We start from the raw sequence: 27,046 nt of genomic DNA on the forward strand, positions 1-27,046 counted from the left end.
TCCTTCCATGAACCACTTTTGGTAGATACTAACCACCGCATGCTAGGAACACCAAACAAGACCTGCCGTTTTCGAAGTGCTCTGACCCAGTAATCTGGCCATCACATTTCCACACATGTTCGTAGACGTCTAGATATCACCAACACTTTCTTTAGCTTGGAATTACATGTTCTGATTACATGTTTTAGATCTGTCTATCCAGACAGGAACAAGAAACAAAAATAAAAAGTAAGATGTTGAGAAGTATTTCCCAGATACAGTCTTGTGGACGGACAACCAGGATAATTTTGCCCTTGCTTCCTTTAACTGTTGTTTTGAAGACATGATAGGAAAGTAGGCTGCGGGATGTAATGGAGTCCGAGATTGCCGAAGAGGTGTGAGATGCTGGCCGATCTCTGACATTTTTTTAAAGTGACAAACGCAAGGCAAACCATGCCTTGTAAGTGTGGGGAGGAGACTGGTCAGATCTCTGGGCTGGTAACACAGTGACATGATGTAAGGGGGGGGGGGGGGGAGGAGTATAATAAGGGATGATGGCTCCTGATGTATGAGATATAACAGAGAGTGTGGGGAGGAGACTGGTCAGATCTCTGGGCTGGTAACATATAGTGACATGATGTGAGGGGAAGAGCAGGAGTATAATAGAGGTTGATGGCTCCTGATGTATGAGATACACCAGAGAGTGTGGGGAGGAGACTGGTCAGATCTCTGGGCTGGTAACACATAGTGACATGATGTGAGGGGAAGAGCAGGAGTATAATAGAGGTTGATGGCTCCTGATGTATGAGATACACCAGAGAGTGTGGGGAGGAGACTGGTCAGATCTCTGGGCTGGTAACACATAGTGACATGATATGAGGAGAAGAGCAGGAGTATAATAGGGACTGATGGCTCCTGATGTATGGCAATCACCAGTGAGTGTGGGGAGGAGACTGGTCATATCTCTGGGCTGGTGACACATAGTGACATGATGTGAGGCGGAGAGCAGGAGTATAATATGTATTCTGACTCCTTTGGGCAGATATATATTCCCAATTAATTGTACAGACACAGGAGGGTGTAAAAGACATTGGGGGTAATTCCAAGTTGATCGCAGCAGGAAATTTTTTAGCAGTTGGCCAAAACCATGTGCACTGCAGGGAAGGCAGATATAACATTTGCAGAGACAGTTAGATTTGGGTGGGTTATTTTATTTCTGTGCAGAGTAAATACTGGCTGCTTTATTTTTACACTGCAAATTAGATTGCAGATTGAACACACCCCACCCAAATCTAACTCTCTCTGCACATGTTATATCTGCCTCCCCTGCAGTGCACATGGTTTTGCCCAATTGCTAACAGAATTCCTGCTGCGATCAACTTGGAATTACCCCCATTGTAGTGACTGAGCAAGTAGAGTATATGACTCTTTCTGTAATAATGTCTATTACTCACCTGTGCTGATATCTGTAGGGATTTCCTCTGCCCTCACACTTGTCTCATCTCTCTTTATATTTTCTACTTTCAAATCAATCATATACATCTCTTTTCCCTCTATATCTTCTGCCTTCATATCAGTCATATACGTCTCTTCTTCTCCCTCTGTATCTTCTGCCTTCATATCAGTCACATACGTCTCTTCTTCTCCCTCTGTATCTTCTGCCTTCATATCAGTCACATACGTCTCTTCTTCTCCCTCTATATCTTCTGCCTTCATATGAGTCACATACGTCTCTTCTTCCTCCTGTATATCTTCTACCTTAATATTAGTCAGATCTTCATCCTAAATAACCCATATAAAAATAAGTGCTTTATTAATACAGGGTCTCATGTAAATGAGTAGACTATCAGAGTATTAGACACACAGCGTATGTACGGATAATATTGTGCAATGGCTCTCAGTCATTTCCCACCTGGGTAACCACTTGCAACCCATTTGTATTATTTGTTCCCCAGACACTGGAAAAACAACACGTTTGTAATGCATATAATTGCTATAAGATAAAGTGATAAATATGTAACGAACAAGAATAAAAACAATGGTAATAATAACAAAATAGCAGAGGTTATGGTAGACCTACCTAGATAACCTTGTTTCTCTGAGGTCCACAGGATCTACCTTGGGATATATAGTAGTAACAGCGGAACGGGCACCAAACAGTTAAGCTTTTTAGACTTGCATGATGCAATGGATTAGCCCCCTATATCCCCGCCTCCCCTGGCTCAGGCAATAAGGTTTGTTCCAAAGCTCAAGACAGGAACAGTTCCAGAGGGAAACCTAGTCAGGCGAGAAGAACAATCACACACACTTACTAACCTCTTCCTGTCCTTTGGTATCGAAGTGAATAGACTCTCAAATCAGGTGCGTCAGGGTGGGTTCCCTGTGGACAGTGTGGACTTCAGAGAAACAAGGTTATCTAGGTAAGACTACCATAACCTCTGCTTAATCTATCAGGGTCCACATTGAGCCACAGGATCTACCTTGGGATATCCCAAAGCAGCCACTAGTGAAGGGGATGCTCCTGATTGGACAGGAGAATCCTTCGCCCAAATGCAGTATCCTGAGAGACAAATGTGTCAAAGGCATAATGTTTAATGAATGTTAAATGGAATACCATGTGGCTGCCTTACAGATTTGTCCAGCTGAGGCACCACAGTAGGCTACCCATGAAGAACCTACCTTACTAGTAGAGAGGGCAGAGACATTATCCGGAATAGAGAGATCAGCTTGGGTGTATGCTTCTGCTTCTCTTGTGAAATCCGTACAGAATGCAGAGAGAGTCTGTCCTTCTGATGGCACTGGTATGATCTACGTAGATCATTGGAGCACGAACTACATCCAGTGATGCATCTCCTGCAAAAAGGTCCGGTACCTGAAAAGCCGGAACTACAATTTCTTCATTAAGGTGGAACTTAGAGACCACCTTAGGAAGATACCCAGATTTAGTTCGGAGAACTTCTCTATCTGGATAAAATACCACAAATGGCGGACGATACGATAGCGCCCCTAAATCTGATACTCTTCTAGCAGAAGCATTTGCCAGAAGAAAAAAATAAGAATTTACTTACCGATAATTCTATTTCTCGTAGTCCGTAGTGGATGCTGGGGACTCCGTCAGGACCATGGGGATAGCGGCTCCGCAGGAGACAGGGCACAAAAGTAAAAGCTTTAGGATCAGGTGGTGTGCACTGGCTCCTCCCCCTATGACCCTCCTCCAAGCCTCAGTTAGGATACTGTGCCCGGACGAGCGTACACAATAAGGAAGGATTTTGAATCCCGGGTAAGACTCATACCAGCCACACCAATCACACTGTACAACCTGTGATCTGAACCCAGTTAACAGCATGATAACAGCGGAGCCTCTGAAAAGATGGCTCACAACAATAATAACCCGATTTTTGTAACAATAACTATGTACAAATATTGCAGACAATCCGCACTTGGGATGGGCGCCCAGCATCCACTACGGACTACGAGAAATAGAATTATCGGTAAGTAAATTCTTATTTTCTCTAACGTCCTAAGTGGATGCTGGGGACTCCGTCAGGACCATGGGGATTATACCAAAGCTCCCAAACGGGCGGGAGAGTGCGGATGACTCTGCAGCACCGAATGAGAGAACTCCAGGTCCTCCTCAGTCAGGGTGTGCCCCTGACCAAGTATCAGCTCGGCAAAGTTGTAAAGCCGAGACCCCTCGGGCAGCCGCCCAAGATGAGCCCACCTTCCTTGTGGAATGGGCATTTACATATTTTGGCTGTGGCAGGCCTGCCACAGAATGTGCAAGCTGAATTGTACTACACATCCAACTAGCAATCGTCTGCTTAGAAGCAAGAGCACCCAGTTTGTTGGGTGCATACAGGATAACAGCAAGTCAGTTTTCCTGACTCCAGCCGTCCTGGAAACTATATTTTCAGGGCCCTGACAACATCTAGCAACTTGGAGTCCTCCAAGTCCCTAGTAGCCGCAGGTACCACAATAAGCTGGTTCAGGTGAAACACTGACACCACCTTAGGGAGAAACTGGGGATGAGTCCGCAGCTCTGCCCTGTCCGAATGGACAATCAGATATGGGCTTTTTTGAGACAAACGCCGCCAATTCTGACACTCGCCTGGCCGAGGCCAGGGCCAACAGCATGGTCACTTTCCCTGTGAGATATTTGAAATCCACAGATTTGAGCGGTTTAAACCAATGTGATTTTAGGAATCCCAGAACTACGTTGAGATCCCACAGTGCCACTGGAGGCACAAAAGGGGGTTGTATATGCAGTACTCCCTTGACAAACTTCTGGACTTCAGGAACTGAAGCCAATTCTTTCTGGAAGAAATTCGACAGGGCCGAAATTTGAACCTTAATGGACCCCAATTTGAGGCCCATAGACACTCCTGTTTGCAGGAAATGCAGGAAACGACCGAGTTGAAATTTCTTCATGGGGCCTTCCTGGCCTCACACCACGCAACATATTTTCGCCACATGTGGTGATAATGTTGTGCGGTCACCTCCTTCCTGGCTTTGACCAGGGTAGGAATGACCTCTTCCGGAATGCCTTTTTCCCTTAGGATCCGGCGTTCAACCGACATGCCGTCAAACGCAGCCGCGGTAAGTCTTGGAACAGACATGGTACTTGCTGAAGCAAGTCCCTTCTTAGCGGCAGAGGCCATGAGTCCTCTGTGAGCATCTCTTGAAGTTCCGGGTACCAAGTCCTTCTTGGCCAATCCGGAGCCACGAGTATAGTTCTTACTCCTCTACGTCTTATAATTCTCAATACCTTGGGTATGAGAAGCAGAGGAGGGAAGACATACACCGACTGGTACACCCACGGTGTTACCAGAAACGTCCACAGCTATTGCCTGAGGGTCTTTTGACCTGGCGCAATACTTGTCCAGTTTTTTGTTCAGGCGGGACGCCATCATGTCCACCTTTGGTCTTTTCCAACGGTTCACAATCATGTGGAAGACTTCCCGATGAAGTCCCCACTCTCCCGGGTGGAGGTTGTGCCTGCTGAGGAAGTCTGCTTCCCAGTTGTCCACTCCCGGAATGAACACTGCTGACAGTGCTATCACATGATTTTCCGCCCAGCGAAAAATCCTTGCAGTTTCTGCCATTGCCCTCCTGCTTCTTGTGCCGCCCTGTCTGTTTACGTGGGCGACTGCCGTGATGTTGTCCCACTGGATCAATACCGGCTGACCTTGAAGCAGAGGTCTTGCTAAGCTTAGAGCATTGTAAATTGCCCTTAGCTCCAGTATATTTATGTGGAGAAAAATCTCCAGACTTGATCACACTCCCTGGAAATTTTTTCCCTGTGTGACTGCTCCCCAGCCTCTCAGGCTGGCCTCCGTGGTCACCAGCATCCAATCCTGAATGCCGAATCTGCGGCCCTCTAGAAGATGAGCACTCTGTAACCACCACAGGAGAGACACCCTTGTCCTTGGAGATAGGGTTATCCGCTGATGCATCTGAAAATGCGATCCGGACCATTTGTCCAGCAGATCCCACTGAAAAGTTCTTGCGTGGAATCTGCCGAATGGAATCGCTTCGTAATAAGCCACCATTTTTCCCAGGACTCTTGTGCAATGATGCACTGACACTTTTCCTGGTTTTAGGAGGTTCCTGACTAGCTCGGATAACTCCCTGGCTTTCTCCTCCGGGAGAAACACCTTTTTCTGGACTGTGTCCAGAACCATCCCTAGGAACAGCAGACGTGTCGTCGGAAACGGCTGTGATTTTGGATATTTAGAATCCACCCGTGCTGTCGTAGAACTACTTGAGATAGTGCTACTCCGACTTCCAACTGTTCTCTGGACCTTGCCCTTATCAGGAGATCGTCCAAGTAAGGGATAATTAAGACGCCTTTTCTTTGAAGAAGAATCATCATTTTGGCCATTACTTTGGTAAAGACCCGGGGTGCCGTGGACAATCCAAACGGCAGCGTCTGAAACTGATAGTGACAGTTCCGTACCACGAACCTGAGGTACCCTTGGTGAGAAGGGCAATTTGGGACATGGAGGTAAGCATCCTTGATGTCCAGGGACACCATATAGTCCCCTTCTTCCTGGTTCGCTATCACTGCTCTGAGTGACTCCATCTTGATTTGAACCTTTGTATGTAAGTGTTCAAAGATTTCCCATTTAGAATAGGTCTCACCGAGCCGTCTGGCTTCAGTACCACAATATAGTGTGGAATAATACCCCTTTCCTTGTTGTAGGAGGGGTACTTTGATTATCACCTGCTGGGAATACAGCTTGTGAATTGTTTCCAATACTGCCTCCCTGTCGGAGGAAGACGTTGGTAAAGCAGACATCAGGAGCCTGCGAGGGGGAGACGTCTCGAATTTCCAGTCTGTACCCCTGGGATACTACTTGTAGGATCCAGGGGTCCACTTGCGAGTGAGCCCACTACGCGCTGAAACTCTTGAGACGACCCCCCACCGCACTTGAGTCCGCTTGTACGGCCCCAGCGTCATGCTGAGGACTTGGCAGAAGCTGTGGAGGGCTTCTGTTCCTGGGAATGGGCTGCCTGCTGCAGTCTTCTTCCCTTTCCTCTATCCCTGGGCAGATATGACTGGCCTTTTGCCCGCTTGCCCTTATGGGGACGAAAGGACTGAGGCTGAAAAGACGGTGTCTTTTTCTGCTGAGATGTGATTTGGGGTAAAAAAGGTGGATTTTCCAGCTGTTGCCGAGGCCACCAGGTCCGATGGACCGACCCCAAATAACTCCTCCCTTTTATACGGCAATACTTCCATGTGCCGTTTGGAATCTGCATCACCTGACCACTGTCGTGTCCATAAACATCTTCTGGCAGATATGGACATCGCACTTACTCTTGATGCCAGAGTGCAAATATCCCTCTGTGCATCTCGCATATATAGAAATGCATCCTTTAAATGCTCTATAGTCAATAAAATACTGTCCCTGTCAAGGGTATCAATATTTTCAGTCAGGGAATCCGACCAAGCCACCCCAGCGCTGCACATCCAGGCTGAGGCGATCGCTGGTCGCAGTATAACACCAGTATGTGTGTATATACCTTTTTAGGATATTTTCCAGCCTCTCAGCTGGCTCCTGTTTTGATAAGCGTGTGAGCGCCTTATCCACCCTAAAGGGTGTTTCCCAACGCGCCCTAACTTCTGGCGGGAAAGGGTATACCGCCAATAATTTTCTATCGGGGGAAACCCACGCATCATCACACACTTCATTTAATTTATCTGATTCAGGAAAAACTACAGGTAGTTTTTTCACACCCCACATAATACCCTTCTTGTGGTACTTGTAGTATCAGAAATATGTAACACCTCCTTCATTGCCCTTAACATGTAACGTGTGGCCCTAAAGGAAAATACGTTTGTTTCTTCACCGTCGACACTGGAGTCAGTGTCCGTGTCTGTGTCGACCGACTGAGGTAAATGAGCGTTTTACAGCCCCTGACGGTGTTTGAGACGCCTGGACAGGTACTAATTTGTTTGCCGGCCGTCTCATGTCGTCAACCGACCTTGCAGCGTGTTGACATTATCACGTAATTCCTTAAATAAGCCATCCATTCCGGTGTCGACTCCCTAGAGAGTGACATCACCATTTCAGGCAATTGCTCCGCCTCCTCACCAACATCGTCCTCATACATGTCGACACACATGTACCGACACACAGCACACACACAGGGAATGCTCTGATAGAGGACAGGACCCCACTAGCCCTTTGGGGAGACAGAGGGAGAGTTTGCCAGCACACACCAAAAACGCTATAATTATACAGGGACAACCTTTATATAAGTGTTTTTCCCTTATAGCAGTTTAATATATATATACATATCGCCAAATAAGTGCCCCCCCTCTCTGTTTTAACCCTGTTTCTGTAGTGCAGTGCAGGGGAGAGCCTGGGAGCCTTCCCACCAGCATTTCTGTGAGGGAAAATGGCGCTGTGTGCTGAGGAGAATAGGCCCCGCCCCCTTTTCGGCGGGCTTCTTCTCCCGTTTTTCTGAGACCTGGCAGGGGTTAAATACATCCATATAGCCCCCAGGGGCTATATGTGATGTATTTTTAGCCAGAATAAGGTACTATCATTGCTGCCCAGGGCGCGCCCCCCCCCAGCGCCCTGCACCCTCAGTGACCGCTGCTATGAAGTGTGCTGACAACAATGGCGCACAGCTGCAGTGCTGTGCGCTACCTTATGAAGACTGAAGAGTCTTCTGCCGCCGTTTCTGGACCTCTTCACTTTTCGGCATCTGCAAGGGGGTCGGCGGCGCGGCTCCGGGACGAACCCCAGGGTGAGACCTGTGTTCCGACTCCCTCTGGAGCTAATGGTGTCCAGTAGCCTAAGAAGCCAATCCATCCTGCACGCAGGTGAGTTCACTTCTCTCCCCTAAGTCCCTCGTAGCAGTGAGCCTGTTGCCAGCAGGACTCACTGAAAATAACAAACCTAACAAACTTTTACTCTAAGCAGCTCTTTAGGAGAGCCACCTAGATTGCACCCTTCTCGGCCGGGCACAAAAATCTAACTGAGGCTTGGAGGAGGGTCATAGGGGGAGGAGCCAGTGCACACCACCTGATCCTAAAGCTTTTACTTTTGTGCCCTGTCTCCTGCGGAGCCGCTATCCCCATGGTCCTGACGGAGTCCCCAGCATCCACTTAGGACGTTAGAGAAATAGGATTTTAATTGCCTACCGGTAAATCCTTTTCTCGTAGTCCATAAGGGATATTGGGGAGACTTAGTACGATGGGGTATAGACGGGGTCCAAAGGAGCCAGTGCACTTTAATTTCTTCCCTGGGTCTGCTGGCTACTCCCCTCTATGCCCCCTCCCACAGGCAGTTATAGGTAAACAGAGCCAGAAGGAGAAAGGACATATATGAGAGAAGGAACATAACAACAATGGGGGTAATTCAGAGTTGATTGCAGCAGCAAATTTGTTAGCAGTTGGACAAAACCATGTGCACTGCAGGTGGAGTAGATATAACCTTTGCAGAGAGAGTTAGATTTGGGTGGGTTATTTTGTTTCTGTGCAGGGTAAATACTGGCTGCCTTATTTTTACATTGCAATTTAGATTTCAGTTTGAACACACCCCACCCAAATCTAACTCTCTCTGCACGTTATATCTCCCCCCCCTGCAGTGCACATGGGCCCTCATTCCGAGTCGTTCGCTCGGTATTTTTCCTCGCATCGCAGCGTTTTTCTGCTTAGTACGCATGCGCAATGTTCGCACTGCGACTGCGCCAAGTAATTTTGCTATGAAGATAGTATTTTTACTCACGGCTTTTTCTTCGCTCCGGCGATCGTAGTGTGATTGACAGGAAATGGGTGTTACTGGGCGGAAACACGGCGTTTTATGGGCGTGTGGATAAAAACGCTACCGTTTCCGGAAAAAACGCGGGAGTGGCTGGAGAAACGGAGGAGTGTCTTGGCAAACGCTGGGTGTGTTTGTGACGTCAAACCAGGAACGACAAGCACTGAACTGATCGCAGATGCCGAGTAAGGTTGAAGCTACTCTGAAACTGCTAAGTAGTTTGTAATCGCAATATTGCGAATACATCGTTCGCAATTTTAAGAAGCTAAGATTCACTCCCAGTAGGCGGCGGCTTAGCGTGTGTAACTCTGCTAAAATCGCCTTGCGAGCGAACAACTCGGAATGAGGGCCATGGTTTTGCCAAACTGCTAACAAATTTGCTACTGCGATCAACTCTGAATTACCCCCAATGAGTGGTGAGATTTATACACCAGCACACCACTAACATACAACAACCAGCAACGGCTGGTAACAACAACAGCAACAGCTGAACAGGTAACCATATAAAAGAGAACCTGCAGTAAAGTCAACGTACTGAGGCGGGCGCCCAATATCCCTTATGGACTACAAGAAAAGGATTTACCGGTAGGTAATTAAAATCCTATTTTCTCTAATATCCATAAGGGATATTGGGGAGACTTAGTACGATGGGGACGTCCCAAAGCTTCCCCGAATGTGCAGAGACTTCTGCAGCACCGCCTGCCCAAACTGGGTATCTTCCTTTGCCAGGGTATCAAACTTGTAGAACTTCACAAAAGTGTTCTTCCCCGACCAGGTAACAACTCGACATAGTTGCAAGGCCTAGACTCCACGGGCAGCCGCCCAGGAAGACCCCATTGATCTTGTAGAGTGGGCCTTCAGAGACTTAGGAACAGGTAAGTCTGCCGACACATAGGCCTGTTGGATAGTAAGTCTAAGCCAACGAGCAATGGACTGCTTTGAAGCAGGACAACCCTTTTTCTGCGCATCATTGAGCACGAACAAGGAATCCGGCTGCCTGATCCGAGACGTTCGCTTGACATAGATCTTCAAGGCTCGCACAGCATCAAATGCCACTGGGTGAGCAGAAGTGCCAGAACTTGACGGAACCACAATTCAATTGGAACGTAGAGACAACATTCGGTAGGATCTGTTGCCTAGTCCTGAGCTCCGCTCTGTCCTCATAAAAGACCAAGTAGGGACTTTTACACGAAAAGGCCCCCACTTCTGAGCCACATCTTGCAGAAGCCAGGTCCAGTAACATCACCGTCTTCCACATGAGGTACTTGTCTTCTACCGTCATCAGAGGTTCAAACCAGGAGGACTGTAGAAATTATAACACTAAATTCAAATCCCAGGGTGCTGTGGGCGGCACAAAAGGGGGTTGAATGTGAAGTACTCCTTGCAAGAAGGTCTGAACTTCTGCCAACACTGCCAATTTCTTCTGGAAGAAAATTGAGAGGGACGAAATCTGGACCTTAAGGGCGTAAGCCCTTATCCACACCAGCCTGCAGAAAATGGAGGAAACGTCCCAAGTGGAACTCCGCAGGTGGATACAAGCGTTCCTCGCATCAAGAGACATATCTCCTCCATATATGATGATAGTGTTTTGACATCACAGGTTTCCTGACCTGAACCATGGTAGCAATAATCTTTTTGGAAAGGCCCTTGTGAGCTAGGATGTTCCGCTCAACCTCCATGCCGTCAAAGTCACTGTAAGTCTGGGTAGATGAACGGTCCATGTTGAAGAAGATCTCTTCTTAGTGGTACAGGGCAAGGGTCTTCGACGAACATGTCCAGAAGACCCGCGTACCACACCCTCCGATGCCAATCCGGGGCAATCTGAATTGCCTGGACTCCTTGATTTCTGATTCGCTTGAACACCATTTGGAAGCAATGGAATTGGAGGAAACAGGTAGACCAGCCAGTAAGGCCAAGGCGACGTCAGTGCATCCACTACCCTCGTCTGAGGGTCCCTGTTCGGGAGCAATACCACTGAAGCTTCTTCTTGAGTCGAGAAGCCATCATGTCTATTTGTGGGCAACCCCACCGGTCGATGATCTGCTGAAACACGTGATAGTGGAGCCCCCACTCCCCCGGGTGGAGATTGTGATGACTCAGGAAGTTCGCTTCCCAGTTGTCCACTCCCAGAATGAAGATTGCTGCTCTTGCATTTCTTTCTGCCCAGAGGAGTATCTTTAAACACCTCTCGCATGCAGGCCCTGCTTTCTGTCCCTCCTTGCCGATTGATGTACGCCACCGCTGTGGCGTTGTCCAACTGTACTTGGATCGCGTGATCCTGGAGTAGAGGAGAGGCCTGAAGCAGAGCATTGTAGATTGCCCGAAGTTCCAGAAGGTTGATCGGAGGGAGGGCTTCGTGGGTTGGCCACCTGCCCTGGAACTGAGCCCCGTGCGTGACAGCTCCCCATCCTCTAAGACTCGCATCTGTCATGAGGAGGATCCAATCCTGAATCCCGTAACTCCGGACTTCCAGGAGATTGGAGAACTACAGCCACCACAGGAGGCAAATCCTGGCCTGAAATGACAGCCGTATCATCCGGTGCATCTGTAGATGTGATCCGGACCACTTGCTCAGGAGATCCAACTGAAATGTTCTGGCATGGAAACTACCATATTGGATCGCTTCGTATGAGGCAACCATCTTCCCCAACAATCTTATGCAAAGATGGATGGATACTCGAGCAGGTCGGTGCACCATGCGGACCATCTCCTGAAGTGTTCTCGCCTTGTCCTCCGGGAAGAACACCTTCTGGGCCACAGTATCCAGTAACATCCCCGGGAGCAGGAGCAGCTGAGTTGGCTCCAGGTAGGACTTCTGTAAATTGAGAATCAACCCATGGTGTGATAGAAGTTGGATAGTGCGGTCGATATGGAGCAATAAAAGCTTCCTGGATCTTGCTTTTATCAGGAGATCGTCCAGGTAAGGGACAACATTGACCCCCTGGGACCCGAAGCTGGAACATCATCTCCACCTTTACCTTTGTGAATACTCTTGGAGCTGTGGACAGGCCGGAGGGTAGTGCCTGGAATTGATAGTGATCGTCCAGTAGGGCAAACCTTGGATAAGCCTCATGAGGTGGCCAAATTGGAATATGAAGGTAGGCGTCCTTGATATCCAGGGAAACCATGAATGCCTGGTCTTCCAGGCCCACAATCACTGCTCTTAAGGATTCCATCTTGTACGTGAAAAACCTGAGATAAGGGTTCAAGGATGTTAGATTCAAAATAGGCCTTACCGAACCGTCCGGCTTCGGTACCACAAACAGATTGGAGTAATAATCCTTTCCCCGTTGTAATATTGGTACTGGAATAATGACATGGGACTGGACCAACTTTTGGATGGCCTGTTGCAAAGTAACTTGCGCATCCTCTAAAGTTGGTAAGCTTGATTTGAAAAATCGTTGGGGAGGAGCACCGTCGAACTCCAGCTTGTAGACCTGAGAAATGAGGTCCCTTATTCAGGTATCCTGGCAGGAGGTTTCCTAGATGCGGCTGAAGTGACGCAGTGGAGCTCCCACCTCGAGATCCCCTCGGGGTGCGTGGGCACCTTCATGCTGAGGAATTAGTGGAAACAGAACTGGTGCTCTGTTCCTGAGAACCGGTGTTCACAGGTCTTCTTGTCTTACCTCTGGTGCCTCTAGCCGCATTGGAGGCACCTCTGGCCCTAGATCGAAATCTGTTAGACCGAAAGGATTGAACAGACGGCCCTAGGTAGGAACGCCTAGCCGGCGGGGCCCCAGAGGGGAGAAACATGGATTTCCCTGCAGTGACTTTGGAAATCCACGTATCCAACTCAACCACAAAGAGCCATTCCCCAGAAAATGGAAGAGATTCCACACTGCGCTTGGATTCTGCGTCCACTATCCACTGACGCAACCACAAGGCCCTGCGCGCCGACACTGCTATGGCAGAAGTCCTAGCATTAATATTGCCCATCTCCTTGAGCGAGTCACACAGGACGTGTGCAGTGTCCTGAATGTGCTTCAGGAGAGTCACCGTAGTGACCAGAGGCATATCCCCGGAGAGGCCATCCTGAATTTCAGAAGCCCACATGTGAATGGCATGGGTCGTCCACCAACCTGCTATGACCAGCCTTTGCGATATACCTGCTGCTGTGTAGATAGACTTTAGTGTAGTCTCTATTTTTCTGTCCCCAGGGTCCTTTATTTTAAAGGAGCCCGTGGCAGGCAGCACCACCTTTTTTGACAGTCGAGAGACTGATACGTCAACTCCCGGGGGTTCTTCTCAGAATTTCCTACCTTCAGGAGCAAATGGGAAAGTGTGCAAAAATCTTTTTGACACGTAGTATTTTTTTATCTGGATTTTTCCAGGCTAACCTAAATAGGTCATCTGACTCTGCAGAATCAGGGAAAATGACATTAGGTTTGTTTTGTGTAAAGAAAAACGACTGCTGTGATGCAGTTTACTCTAGAGGGAGTTTTAGTACGTCCTGTATAGCCAGAATGAGGGGTTCAATGCCCTGAGCAGAAGCGGAATCCCCACCAACGGGATCCAAGTCCTCGACATCCTCCTTTATATCCTCATCTGAATCAGAGAGCAGAGCAGGTAAACCACGCTTTTGTGGTCCTGAGTTAGGGAGCGGGGGTTGGGGGGGGGGCTGTGTAATATCTGCCCTAGCAGCTAAGTCTGCAACAGCCTGTTGTAGTAGCTGAGTCTTTGAACATTAGCAGTGAGTTGTGATGACATATCAGACATCATTTTCTTAAGGGCCCCTAGCCAGGAAGACTCTTGATCCTCTCCCCCAGCCACCTCACTGAGTTGTGAAGATTGGCTGCATTGTTCACATGAAACAGAATCAGATGATAAGGGAGAGAATCTAGTGTGGCATACACTGCATAGTTTGTGTTTACCCATGTTCACAGTAAATCACAATGACATACACATACACACAGACAGTAAAACTTATCAAGCCTGCCCTTACTGTATGTGAGAGGGAGACATACAGAGAGAGAAGACCAGCACACCCCAGTGAGGCTGTCAGCTTATAATATCACAGTGAAACACTTACGATTTCTGTCCTTATAGAACACAGATTGTGTACAATAGCGGCTCACCCCCTTTGCTACACCCTGTATCCAGTGTTTTCTGAGTGTCAGGAGGATCTGCATGTGCCTGCTGCTGCTGTAGTAAGCAGAGGAAGGCGCCAAAATGCCCCTGGTCCCGCTCTGAGGTAGCTCCGCTGCCCCCAATGGCGCCGGAGCTAGTTTTTTATACTGGCAATGTTTCCTAAAGTGCTTAAAAACATCACACAAATGGTAGTTCAAGCCACCGCTAGCCAGTTTACACAATGGGCTCTAGCGGGTCCCCCACAGGAGGGTCCCATTTGCTGTGCCCGCGTTCAGCCGCACCATGAACCGGGGGCCCCCCCTAGCAGGGCCCCCGGTTTGTACTCACTACTGTCGTCACCTTCAGGCACCTGCTAGGGGTGTGCGCGTGCTACGATTGCGACAGCTAAGGCTCAGTGCCCTGTTGAACAAACAACCTCTCAGGATGGTGGTCCTGCAGCGGGGAAGCGGCTCTGACACCTCACAAGGCCAGGGCTGTCCCCCCCTAACTCCCACTGTGCAGGTATACTGTTGCCCAAACAGCATACCGAAAATAAACAAAGATTTAAAATATACTGAAGAAAACTCTCTGGAGCTCAGAGATGTGCATCCTCTCCTGAGGGCACTTTTTTCTAAAACTGACTGTGGGAGGAGGCATAGAGGGGAGGAGCCAGCACACCCAGTGAAGAAATTTAAAGTGCACCGGCTCCTTTGGACCCCGTCTATACTTAATCGTACTACGGGGGTCATTCCGAGTTGATCACTCGCTAGCTGTTTTTTGCAGCCGTACAAACGCTAAGCCGCCGCCCTCTGGGAGTGTATTTTAGCTTAGCAGAAGTGCGAACGAAAGGATCGCAGAGCGGCTACAAAAAAAAATTGTGCAGTTTCAGAGTAGCTCCAGACCTACTCAGCGCTTGTGATCACTTCAGACTGTTCATTTCCTGATTTGACGTCACAAACACGCCCTGCATTCGCCCAGCCACGTCTGCGTTTTTCCTGGCACGCCTGCGTTTTTTTGAACACTCCCTGAAAACGGTGAGTTGACACCCAGAAACGCCCCTTTCCTGTCAATCACTCTGCGACCAGCAGTGCGACTGAAAAGCTTTGCTAGACCTTGTGTAAAACTACATCGGCCGTTGTGAAAGTACGTCGCGTGTGCGCACTGTGCCGCATACGCATGCGCAGAAGTGCCTTTTTTTGCTTCATTGCTGCGCAGCGAACATTTTTTGCTAACGATTAACTCGGAATGACCCCCTAGGTCTCCCCAATATCCCTTTTGGATGCTAGAGAAAATAGGAATTTAATACCTACCGGTAATTCCTTTTCTCCTAGTCCGTAGTGATTACTGGGGTCTTGTACTTTAGTTCCATAGGGTATAGATTGTGTCCACTGGAGCCTGGCACTTTAAAACCTTTAGTGTGTATGCTGGCTCCTCCCCTCTATGCCCCTCCTACCAGACTCAATCTAGGAAAACTGTGCCCGAGGAGACGGACATAACATGAGAGAAGAAACAATACAACAGTGGTGGGGTAACAAGCCAACACACAACCAGAAACGAAAGAAGGGCGCTAACCAGAACAGAGGATAGCAACACCAATCTAACCAGGAAAGCACAGCTATCCCAACAACGTAACAGGACTGCAACGCCGGTCCAACCAAATACTTACACAGTTAAGCAGGAACGAAGCACAGTATCCACTACGGACTAGGAGAAAAGGAATTACCAGTAGGTATTAAAATAAGAATTTACTCACCGGTAATTCTATTTCTCGTAGTCCGTAGTGGATGCTGGGAACTCCGTAAGGACCATGGGGAATAGACGGGCTCCGCAGGAGACTGGGCACTCTAAAGAAAAGATTAGGTACTATCTGGTGTGCACTGGCTCATCCCTCTATGCCCCTCCTCCAGACCTCAGTTAGGGAAACTGTGCCCGGAAGAGCTGACATTACAAGGAAAGGATTTTGGAATCCAGGGTAAGACTCATACCAGCCACACCGTACAACTTGTGATAACTATACCCAGTTAACAGTATGAACAACAACTGAGCATCACTCAACGGATGGCTCATAACAATAACCCTTATTTAAGCAATAACTATATACACGTATTGCAGAAAGTCCGCACTTGGGACGGGCGCCCAGCATCCACTACGGACTACGAGAAATAGAATTACCGGTGAGTAAATTCTTATTTTCTCTAACGTCCTAGTGGATGCTGGGAACTCCGTAAGGACCATGGGGATTATACCAAAGCTCCCAAACGGGCGGGAGAGTGCGGATGACTCTGCAGCACCGAATGAGCAAACACAAGGTCCTCCTCAGCCAGGGTATCAAACTTGTAGAACTTTGCAAAGGTGTTTGAACCCGACCAAGTAGCCGCTCGGCAAAGTTGTAAAGCCGAGACCCCTCGGACAGCCGCCCAAGAAGAGCCCACCTTCCTTGTGGAATGGGCTTTTACTGATTTTGGATGCGGCAATCCAGCCGCAGAATGAGCCAGCTGAATCGTGCTACAGATCCAGCGAGCAATAGTTTGCTTTGAAGCAGGAGCACCCAGCTTGTTGGGTGCATGCAGGATAAACAGCGAGTCAGTCTTCCTGACTCCAGCCGTTCTGGGCACATATATTTTCAAAGCCCTGACTACGTCCAGCAACTTGGAGTCCTCCAAGTCCCGAGTAGCCGCAGGCACCACAACAGGTTGGTTCAAATGAAACGATGATACCACCTTTGGGAGAAATTGGGGACGAGTCCTCAATTCTGCCCTGTCCATATGGAAGATCAGATATGGGCTTTTACATGACAAAGCCGCCAATTCCGACACACGCCTAGCCGATGCTAAGGCCAACAGCATGACCACTTTCCACGTGAGATACTTTAGTTCCACGGTCTTAAGTAGCTCAAACCAGTGGGATTTCAGGAAATCCAACACAACGTTAAGATCCCAGGGTGCCACTGGTGGCACAAAAGGGGGCTGAATATGCAGCACTCCCTTTACAAACGTCTGAACCTCAGGCAGTGAAGCCAGTTCTTTTTGAAAGAAAATGGATAGGGCCGAAATCTGGACCTTTATGGACCCCAATTTTAGGCCCATAGTCACCCCTGACTGTAGGAAGTGCAGGAATCGACCCAGCTGGAATTCCTCCGTAGGGGCCGTCCTGGCCTCACACCAAGCAACATATTTTCGCCATATACGGTGATAATGCTTTGCTGTCACGTCCTTCCCAGCCTTTATCAGCGTAAGAATAACTTCATCCGGAATGCCTTTTTCCGCTAGGATCCGGCGTTCAACCGCCATGCCGTCAAACGCAGCCGCGGTAAGTCTTGGAACAGACAGGGCCCTTGTTGCAGCAGGTCCTGTATGAGAGGCAGAGGACATGGGTCCTCTGTGCGCATTTCTTGCAGTTCCGGGTACCAAGTCCTTCTTGGCCAATCCGGAACAATGAGTATTGTTCTTATTCCTCTCTTTCTTACTATTCTCAGTACCTTGGGTATGAGAGGAAGAGGAGGAAACACATATACCGACTGGTACACCCACGGTGTCACTAGGGCGTCCACAGCTATCGCCTGAGGGTCCCTTGACCTGGCGCAATATCTTTTTAGCTTTTTGTTGAGGCGGGACGCCATCATGTCCACCTGTGGCAGTTCCCATCGCTTTGCAATCTGTGTGAAGACTTCTTGATGAAGTCCCCACTCTCCCGGGTGGAGGTCGTGTCTGCTGAGGAAGTCTGCTTCCCAGTTGTCCACTCCCAGAATGAACACTGCTGACAGTGCTTGCACGTGATTCTCCGCCCACCGAAGAATCTTTGTGGCTTCCGCCATTGCCATCCTGCTTCTTGTGCCACCCTGGCGGTTTACATAAGCGACCGCCGTGATGTTGTCTGACTGAATCAGCACTGGCCGGTTTCGAAGCAGGGGCTCTGCTTGACTCAGGGCGTTGTAAATGGCCCTTAGTTCCAGTATATTTATGTGTAGAGAAGTCTCCAGACTTGACCACAGCCCTTAGAAGTTTCTTCCCTGAGTGACTGCCCCCCTTCCTCGGAGGCTTGCATCCGTGGTCACCAGGACCCAGTCCTGTATGCCGAACCTGCGGCCCTCGAGAAGGTGAGCACTCTGCAGCCACCACAGAAGAGACACCCTGGCCCTTGGGGACAGGGTGATCAGCCGATGCATCTGAAGATGCGATCCGGACCACTTGTCCAACAGATCCCACTGAAAGATCCTTGCATGGAACCTGCCGAAGGGAATGGCTTCGTATGAAGCCACCATCTTTCCCAGGACTCGCGTGCAGTGATGCACAGATACCTGTTTTGGTTTCAGGAGGTCCCTGACCAGAGATGCTAATTCCTGGGCCTTCTCCACCGGGAGAAACACCTTCTTCTGTTCTGTGTCTAGAATCATGCCCAGGAAAAGCAGACGCGTCGTAGGAATCAGCTGCGACTTTGGAACATGCAGAATCCAGCCGTGCTGTTGCAACACTTCCTGAGAGAGTGCTACGCTGATCACCAACTGCTCTCTGGACCTCGCCTTTATGAGGAGATCGTCCAAGTACGGGATAACTATAACTCCCTTCTTCCGAAGGAGTATCATCATTTCGGCCATTACCTTGGTAAATATCCTCGGTGCCGTGGACAGGCCAAACGGCAACGTCTGGAACTGGTAATGACAGTCCTGTACCACAAACCTGAGGTACTCCTGGTGAAGTGGGTAAATGGGGACATGCAAGTAAGCATCCTTGATGTCCAGCGACACCATAAAATCCCCCTCTTCCAGGCTTGCAATAACCGCTCTGAGCGATTCCATTTTGAACTTGAATTTCTTTATATAAGTGTTCAAGGATTTTAAATTCAGAATGGGTCTCACCGAACCGTCCGGTTTCGGTACCACAAACATTGTGGAATAGTAACCCCTTCCCTGTTGAAGGAGGGGGACCCTGATAATCACTTGCTGGAGGTACAGCTTGTGAATTGCCGCCAGTACTACCTCCCTTTCCATGGGGGAAGCTGGCAAGGCTGATTTGAGGTAACGGCGAGGGGGAGTCGCTTCGAATTCCAGCTTGTATCCCTGAGATACAATTTGTACAGCCCAGAGATCCACCTGTGAGCGAACCCACTGGTTGCTGAAGTTTCGGAGACGCGCCCCCACCGCACCTGGCTCCGCCTGTGGAGCCCCAACGTCATGCGGTGGACTTAGTGGAAGCAGGGGAGGACTTTTGTTCCTGGGAACTGGCTGCATGGTGCAGCTTCTTACCTCTACCCCTGCCAAGAAAGGATGCACCACTGACCCTCTTGCCTTTCTGAGAACGAAAGGACTGCATTTGATAATACTGTGCTTTCTTAGGCTGTGAGGAAACCTGAGGCAAGAAAGTCGACTTTCCAGCTGTCGCTGTGGACACGAGGTCCGATAGACCGTCCCCAAACAATTCCTCACCCTTATAAGGCAAAACCTCCATGTGTTTTTTAGAATCAGCATCTCCTGTCCATTGCCGAGTCCATAAGACCCTCCTGGCAGAAATTGACATAGCATTAATTCTAGAGCCCAGCAGGCAAATGTCCCTCTGAGCATCCCGCATATATAAGACGACGTCTTTTATATGGCCCAGGGTTAGCAAAACAGTATCCCTGTCGAGGGAATCTATGTCGTCTGACAGAGTATCTGTCCATGCTGCTACAGCACTACACATCCAGGCTGAAGCAATAGCAGGTCTCAGTAGAGTACCAGAGTGTGTATACACTGACTTCAGGATAGCTTCCTGCTTTCTATCCGCAGGCTCCTTTAGGGCGGCCGTATCCTGAGACGGCAGGGCCACCTTTTTAGATAAACGTGTCAGCGCCTTGTCCACCCTAGGGGATGTTTCCCAACGTAACCTGTCCGTTGGCGGGAAAGGGTACGCCATCAGTAACCTCTTAGAAATCACTAGTTTCTTATCAGGGGAACTCCACGCTTCTTCACATAATTCATTTAATTCATCAGATGGGGGAAAAGTCACTGGCTGCTTCTTCTCCCCAAACATATAAACCCTCTTGGTATTAACAGGGTTAATCTCAGAAATGTGTAATACATCTTTCATTGCAATAATCATGTATCGGATGGCCTTGGTCATTTTAGACTGTAAATGTGCCTCATCATCGTCGACACTGGAGTCGGACTCCGTGTCGACATCTGTGTCAACCATCTGAGATAGAGGGCGTTTGAGCCCCTGACGGTTTCTGAGTCGCCTGGGCAGGCGCGGGCTGAGAACCCGGCTGTCCCAAGGCTGCAGCGTCATCAAACCTTTTATGTAAGGAGCTTACATTGTCGTTTAAGACCTTCCACATATCCATCCAATCAGGTGTCGGCCCCGACGGGGTGACACCACACTTATCTGCCCTTGCTCCGCCTCCACGTAACCCTCCTCATCAAACATGTCGACACAGCCGTACCGACACACACAGGGAATGCTCAGATTGAGGACAGGACCCCACAAAGTCCTTTGGGGAGACAGAGAGAGAGTATGCCAGCACACACCACAGCGCTATATAACACAGGGATTTTCACTTATTATAAGTGATTACCCAATAGCTGCCTTATGTTTTATTTGCGCCTAAATTTATGTGCCCCCCCCTCTCTTTTTTACCTTCTTGTACCTGGATACTGCAGGGGAGAGCCTGGGGAGCTGATTCCAGCGGAGCTGTGAAGAGAAAATGGTGCTGGTGTGCTGAGGAAAAAGGCCCCGCCCCCTCAGTGGCGGGCTTCTGTCCCGCTTTTTGTGTAAAAAAATGGCGGGGGTTTTTACATATATACAGTGCCAGACTGTATATATGTATTTTTATTGCCAAAAGGTACTTCAATTGCTGCCCAGGGCGCCCCCCCCCCCCCCCCCCCCAGCGCCCTGCACCCTACAGTGACCGGAGTGTGTAAGTGTGCTGGGAGCAATGGCGCACAGCTGCGGTGCTGTGCGCTACCTTAAATGAAGACAGGAGTCTTCTGACGCCGATTTCGTCGTCTTCAAGCTTCTGTTCTTCTGGCTCTGCGAGGGGGACGGCGGCGCGGCTCCGGGAACGGACGATCGAGGACAGGTGCCTGTGTTCGAACCCTCTGGAGCTAAGGTAGGTTTGCTTCTCTCCCCTTAGTCCCACGTAGCAGTGAGTCTGTTGCCAGCAGAAGCTCACTGAAAATAAAAAACCTAATAAATACTTTCTTTACTAGTAAGCTCAGGAGAGCCCACTAGGAGCACCCAGCTCTGGCCGGGCACAGATTCTAACTGAGGTCTGGAGGAGGGGCATAGAGGGAGGAGCCAGTGCACACCAGATAGTATCTAATCTTTTCTTTAGAGTGCCCAGTCTCCTGCGGAGCCCGTCTATTCCCCATGGTCCTTACGGAGTTCCCAGCATCCACTAGGACGTCAGAGAAATTCTTATTTTCTCTTATGTCCTAGTGGATACTGGGGTCTTGTACTTTAGTACCATGGGGAAGTCTCAAAGCTCCCAAATGGATGGGAGAGTGCCGAGACCCCTGTAAAACCGCCTGACCAAACTGAAGGTCATCCTTGGCCAAGGTGTCGAACCTATAGAATTTAACAAACGTGTTTGAACCAGACCAAGTAGCAGCTCGGGCCAATACACCCCGGGCAGCCGCCCAGGAAGATCCCAACGACCTCGTCGAGTGGGCCTGAATAGATGTATAGACATAAATCCTCAGAGCCCTGACCACATCAAGGGACTCAGGACCAACGGAAGCGTCAGGCAAAACTGGAACCACAATAGGTTGATTCACATGAAAGGCTGACACCAGGGCAAAAACTGAGGACGGGTCCTAAGTTCTGCTCTGTCTTCATAAAATAACAAATAAGGGCTCTTACAGGGTAAGGCCCCCAATTCAGACACACGTGTGGCAGACGCCAATGCTAATAACATCACCATCTTCCAGGTGAGAAATTTTAACTACACCCTATGTAAGGGTTCAAACCAGTCCGACTGGAGAAAAGACAGAACCACATTGAGGTCCCACGGAGCCGTGGGAGGTACAAAGGGCGGTTGCAAATGAAGAGCTCCCTTCAGGAAAGTTTGAACTTCAGGCAACACGGCAAGTTGTTTCTGGAAGAAAATACAAAGCGCAGAAATCTGAACCTTGATGGAGCCTAACCGTAGGCCCATATCCACTCCCGCTTGCAGGAAAAGTAGAAAACGACCGATTCTAAATTCCACTGAAGACACCTTTCTACTTTCAAACCAGGAAACATATTCTTTCCAGATATGATGATAATGTTTTGACGTCACCATCTTCCTGGCTTGGACCATGGTGGAAATAACCCAGGAGGGAAGACCTTTTCTTGCTAGAATCTCCCTCTCAACTTCCAAGCCGTCAAACGTAGCCGCTGTAAGTCTGGATAGACAAACGGACCTTGCTGAAGAATATCGTTTCGGAGCGGCAGAGGCCAGGGATCCTCCAGAGCCACGGCTAGGAGGTCTGAGTACCACGCTTGTCGAGGCCAAACCGGGGCAATTAGAATTGCCAGAATGCTTTCCTTTTTAGTCTTTTCAGAACTTTTGGGATCAGTGATAGAGGAGGGAACAGGTACACAAACTGGTACGGCCAAGGCGTCGTCAGCGCGTCCACTGCTACAGCCTGTGGATCGCTCGTTCTGGAACAGTAATGGCAAAGCTTTTTGTTGTGACGAGAAGCCATCAGGTCTATCTGCAGACAGCCCCACCGGTGAATTAATTGTTGAAACACCTGGGGATGTAGACCCTATTCCCCCGGATGGAGGTTGTGTCTGCTGAGGAAGTCAACTTCCCAGTTGTCCACTCCAGGAATGAATATGGCTGAGAAGGCCCTTGCATTGGCCTCTGCCCAGAGGAGGATTTTTGACACTTCGCGCATCGCTGCTCTGCTTCTTGTTCCCCCTTGTCGGTTTATATACGCCACCGCCGTGGCGTTGTCCGATTGAACCTGGATCACTCGATCCCTCAGGAGATGGAAATCTTGCAGAAGGGCATTGTAAATTGCCCTGAGTTCCAGGACGTTTACTGGTAGATTCCTAAACCGACCATATCCCCTGAAACTGGGCCCCTCGGGTCACAACCCCCCCCAACCCCGGAGGCTGGCATCCGTTGTCAGTAGAATCCACGAGTGGATATTGAAATTCCTGCCTTCTACCAGGTGAGGAACTTGTAGCCACCATAATAGAGAAATCCGGGCTTTCGGAGATAAGATCACTTCCTAATGCATGTGAAGGTGAGACACCGAACATTTCTCCAGCAGTTCCAGCTGAAAGGCCGGGCATGAAATCTGCCGTATGGGATTGCCTTGTAAGCAGCAACCATCTTGCCCAGCAAAAGTATGCAAAGATGTATGGACACCTTGCGAGGATGGAGCACTGAGCGAACCAAAGCCTGGATGGCCAAGGCCTTGTCCAATGGGAGAAATACATTTTGAGATACTGTATACAGTATCATTCCCAGGAATTGGAGACATTGGCCAAAATTTACTAATATCCGTGTTTTAGCCGTTTTTAAGGGTGTTTGAACTCGAATGGTATCGGGTGCATTTTACTGCAACTTTTTGAATCCTGATACGGTCAGTTACTAAGCTGCCGAGTTTTCCACATTCGTTTTTTCCGATGTCGATGTGATTCGTAATGTCAGGTAGTGTTTTACGGGAGTGATGAGTAAAACACTGCCTGACAAAACACAAGGAATCCCGGCCGGATCTGTGAGATCCGTGCAGGGCTTCATTGTGCACTTTTTAAAAAAAATTAAAGTGTTAAAAATCAAGAAAAAAATTGCGTGGGGTCCCCCCTCCTAAACACAACCAGCCTTTTGAGCCGGTCCTGGTTGCAAAAATATGGGGAAAAAATTGACAGGGGTTCCCCCATATTTTAACAACCAGGACCGGGCTCTGCGCCTGGTCCTGGTGCCAAAAATACGGGGGACAAAAAGCGTAGGGGTTCCCCGTATTTTTGGAACCAGCACCGGGCTCCACTCGTCAGAGAGATAATGCCACAGCCGGGGGACACTTTTATATAGGTCCCTGCGGCCCTGGCATTAAATCACTAACTAGTCACCCCTGGCCGCGGTACCCTGGAGGAGTGGGAACCCCTTAAATCAAGGGGTTCCCCCCCTCTCCAGCCACCCAAGGGCCAGGGGTGAAGCCCGAAGCTGTCCCCCCCCATCCAAGGGCTGCGGATAGGGGGCTGATAGCCTTGTGAAAAAAATTGAATATTGTTTTTTGTAGCAGTACTACAAGTCCCAGCAAGCCTCCCCCGCAAGCTGGTACTTGGAGAACCACAAGTATCAGCATGCGGTGGAAAAACGGGCCCGCTGGTACCTGTAGTACTACTACAAAAAAAATACCCAAATAAAAACAGAACTCACACACCTTGAAAGTACAACTTTATTACATACATGCACACCTACATTCACACATACTTACCTATGTTCACACGAGGGTCGGTCCACTTCTCCAAGTAGAATCCATGGGTTACCTGAAAATAAAATTATACTCACAAAAATCCAGTGTAAATCGGTCCTCTTCTGAGCTTGTAATCCACGTACTTGCCAAAAAAACAAACCGGAAACCCGACCACGCACTGAAAGTAACCTCACCGAAAGTTGACCGAAAGTAACCTCACCGCTGACTGCAAAGTTCCCACCATTGGATACAATGGAGCGCATAGGCACAACATTGTATCTCTGCCGTGTGCAGCCTCACTGACACTACAGGAGCACACAGCCAATCAGGAGAGTGCCACGACGTGGCACTCACTGATTGGCTGAAGGGACCCTCTTTGACAGGAGTCAGGGTGGGTCCTGGCAGTCGGGGAAAGGGGTCCCATGTGTAAACATGGGACCCCTTTCAGTGCGTGGTTGGGTTTCCGGTTTGTTTTTTGGCCAAGTACGTGGATTACAAGCTCAGAAGAGGACCGATCTACACTGGATTTTTGTGAGTATAATTTTATTTTCAGGTAACCCATGGATTCTACTTGGAGAAGTGGACCGACCCTCATGTGAACATAGGTAAGTATGTGTGAATGTAGGTGTGCATGTATGTAATAAAGTTGTACTTTCAAGGTGAGTTCTGTTTTTATTTGGGTATTTTTTTTTGTAGTACTACTACAGGTACCAGCGGGCCCGGTTTTCCACCGCATGCTGGTACTTGTGGTTCTCCAAGTACCAGAATGCGGGGGAGGCTTGCTGGGACTTGTAGTACTGCTACAAAAACCAATATTCTATTTTTTTCACAAGGCTATCAGCCCCCCATCCTCGGGCTTCTCCCCTGGCCCTTGGGTGGCTGGAAGGGGGGACCCCTTGATTTAAGGGGTTCCCACTCCTCCAGGGTACCCCGGCCAGGGGTGACTAGTTAGTGATTTAATGCCAGGGCCGCAGGGACCTATATAAAAGTGTCCCCCGGCTGTGGCATTATCTCTCTGACTAGTGGAGCCCGGTGCTGGTTCCAAAAATACGGGGGACACCTACGCTTTTTGTCCCCCGTATTTTTGGCACCAGGACCAGGCGCAGAGCCCGGTGCTGGTTGTTAAAATATGGGGGAACCCCTGTCAATTTCCCCCCCATATTTTTGCAACCAGGACCGGCTCAAAGAGCCCGAGGCTGGTTATGCTTAGGAGGGGGGACCCCACGCAATTTTTTATCCCAGTTTTTACAGTAAACAGACCCTTTCCCATAGATAACCATGCACAGATCTCACTGATCCGTGCATGGTTATCCAAACTCGACTGGAAAAAGCAGGTCTATTTTTTTGCTGCTTTTTTTAACGATTCGCAAAAAAATACACCCGCACTTGAGCACTCAGAGACTAACACCCAAATACGAATGAATAGTGAATACCCGTGTTGTATGAAATAACAGCCGCGTTTGACCGATGGTCTATTCATTCGTATTTCTGAACTTTGTCATTCAAACCATTATGAATAGTCCAAACACTGCCGAGATTTGTGCTTAGTGAATTCCCGTGTTGGGACTTAGAAAAAAAAAACACAAATCGGACAAACTCGATTTTTTAGTAAATTTTGGCCATTGAGTTGGTTCCAGGTGAGATTTCTGGAAGTTTAGAATCCACCCATGATCCGTAAGCAGGCGAGTCGTCAGACTGATGCAGTGCAGTAGACGTTCCCTGGACATAGCCTTTATCAGGAGATTGCCCAAGTAGGGGATTATGTTGACTCCCATCCTGCGCAGTTGCAGAATCATCTCCGCCATGACTTTGGTGAAAACCCTCGGAGCTGTGGACAGGCCAAAGGGCAAGGCCTGAAACTGGAAGTGGTCATCCAAGATGGCGGACCTGAGGTAAGCCTGATGAGGGGGCCACATGGGAATATGTAGGTAAGCATACTTGACATCCAGGGATAGTAAGAATTCCCCCTCCTCCAGACCGGACACCACTGCCCACAGGGATTCCATCTTGAATTTGAACACCCGCAGATACGGGTTTAGAGACTTCAGGTTTAAGATGGGCTGCACCGAACTGCCCGGTTTTGGAACGACAAAAAGACTGAAGTAAAACCCCCTTTTGTGTAAAGGAGGAGGTACTGGAACCACCACCCCTGTCCGCAAAAGTTTTTGAATTGCTTCTTGCAAGGTAACTTTTGCATCGGGTAAAACTGGTAAGCCCAATTTGAAAAATCTTTGAGGAGGGAGTGCTTGAAATTCCAGCCGGTATCCCTGGGAAATGAGATCCCTCACCCAAGGATCCCGGCAGGACTCCGCCCACACGTGGGCGAAGTGTTGAAGGCGAGCGC

General features: G+C 49.0%; 1 protein-coding gene across 2 annotated transcripts in view; it reads right to left on the bottom strand.

Annotated features, from left to right (window-relative positions):
- Positions 1-27,046, bottom strand: part of LOC135054702 (oocyte zinc finger protein XlCOF7.1-like) — a 58,151-nt gene that overhangs the window by 10,517 nt on the left and 20,588 nt on the right. For both annotated transcript variants that reach the window (XM_063957976.1, XM_063957975.1), the window contains exon 6: positions 1,434-1,761. In XM_063957976.1, the coding sequence (XP_063814046.1) occupies positions 1,434-1,761 (328 nt within the window). The remainder of the gene's footprint in view (positions 1-1,433; positions 1,762-27,046) is intronic.

This window comes from Pseudophryne corroboree, chromosome 3 (assembly GCF_028390025.1).
Source record: "Pseudophryne corroboree isolate aPseCor3 chromosome 3, aPseCor3.hap2, whole genome shotgun sequence".
NCBI lineage: Eukaryota > Metazoa > Chordata > Amphibia > Anura > Myobatrachidae > Pseudophryne > Pseudophryne corroboree.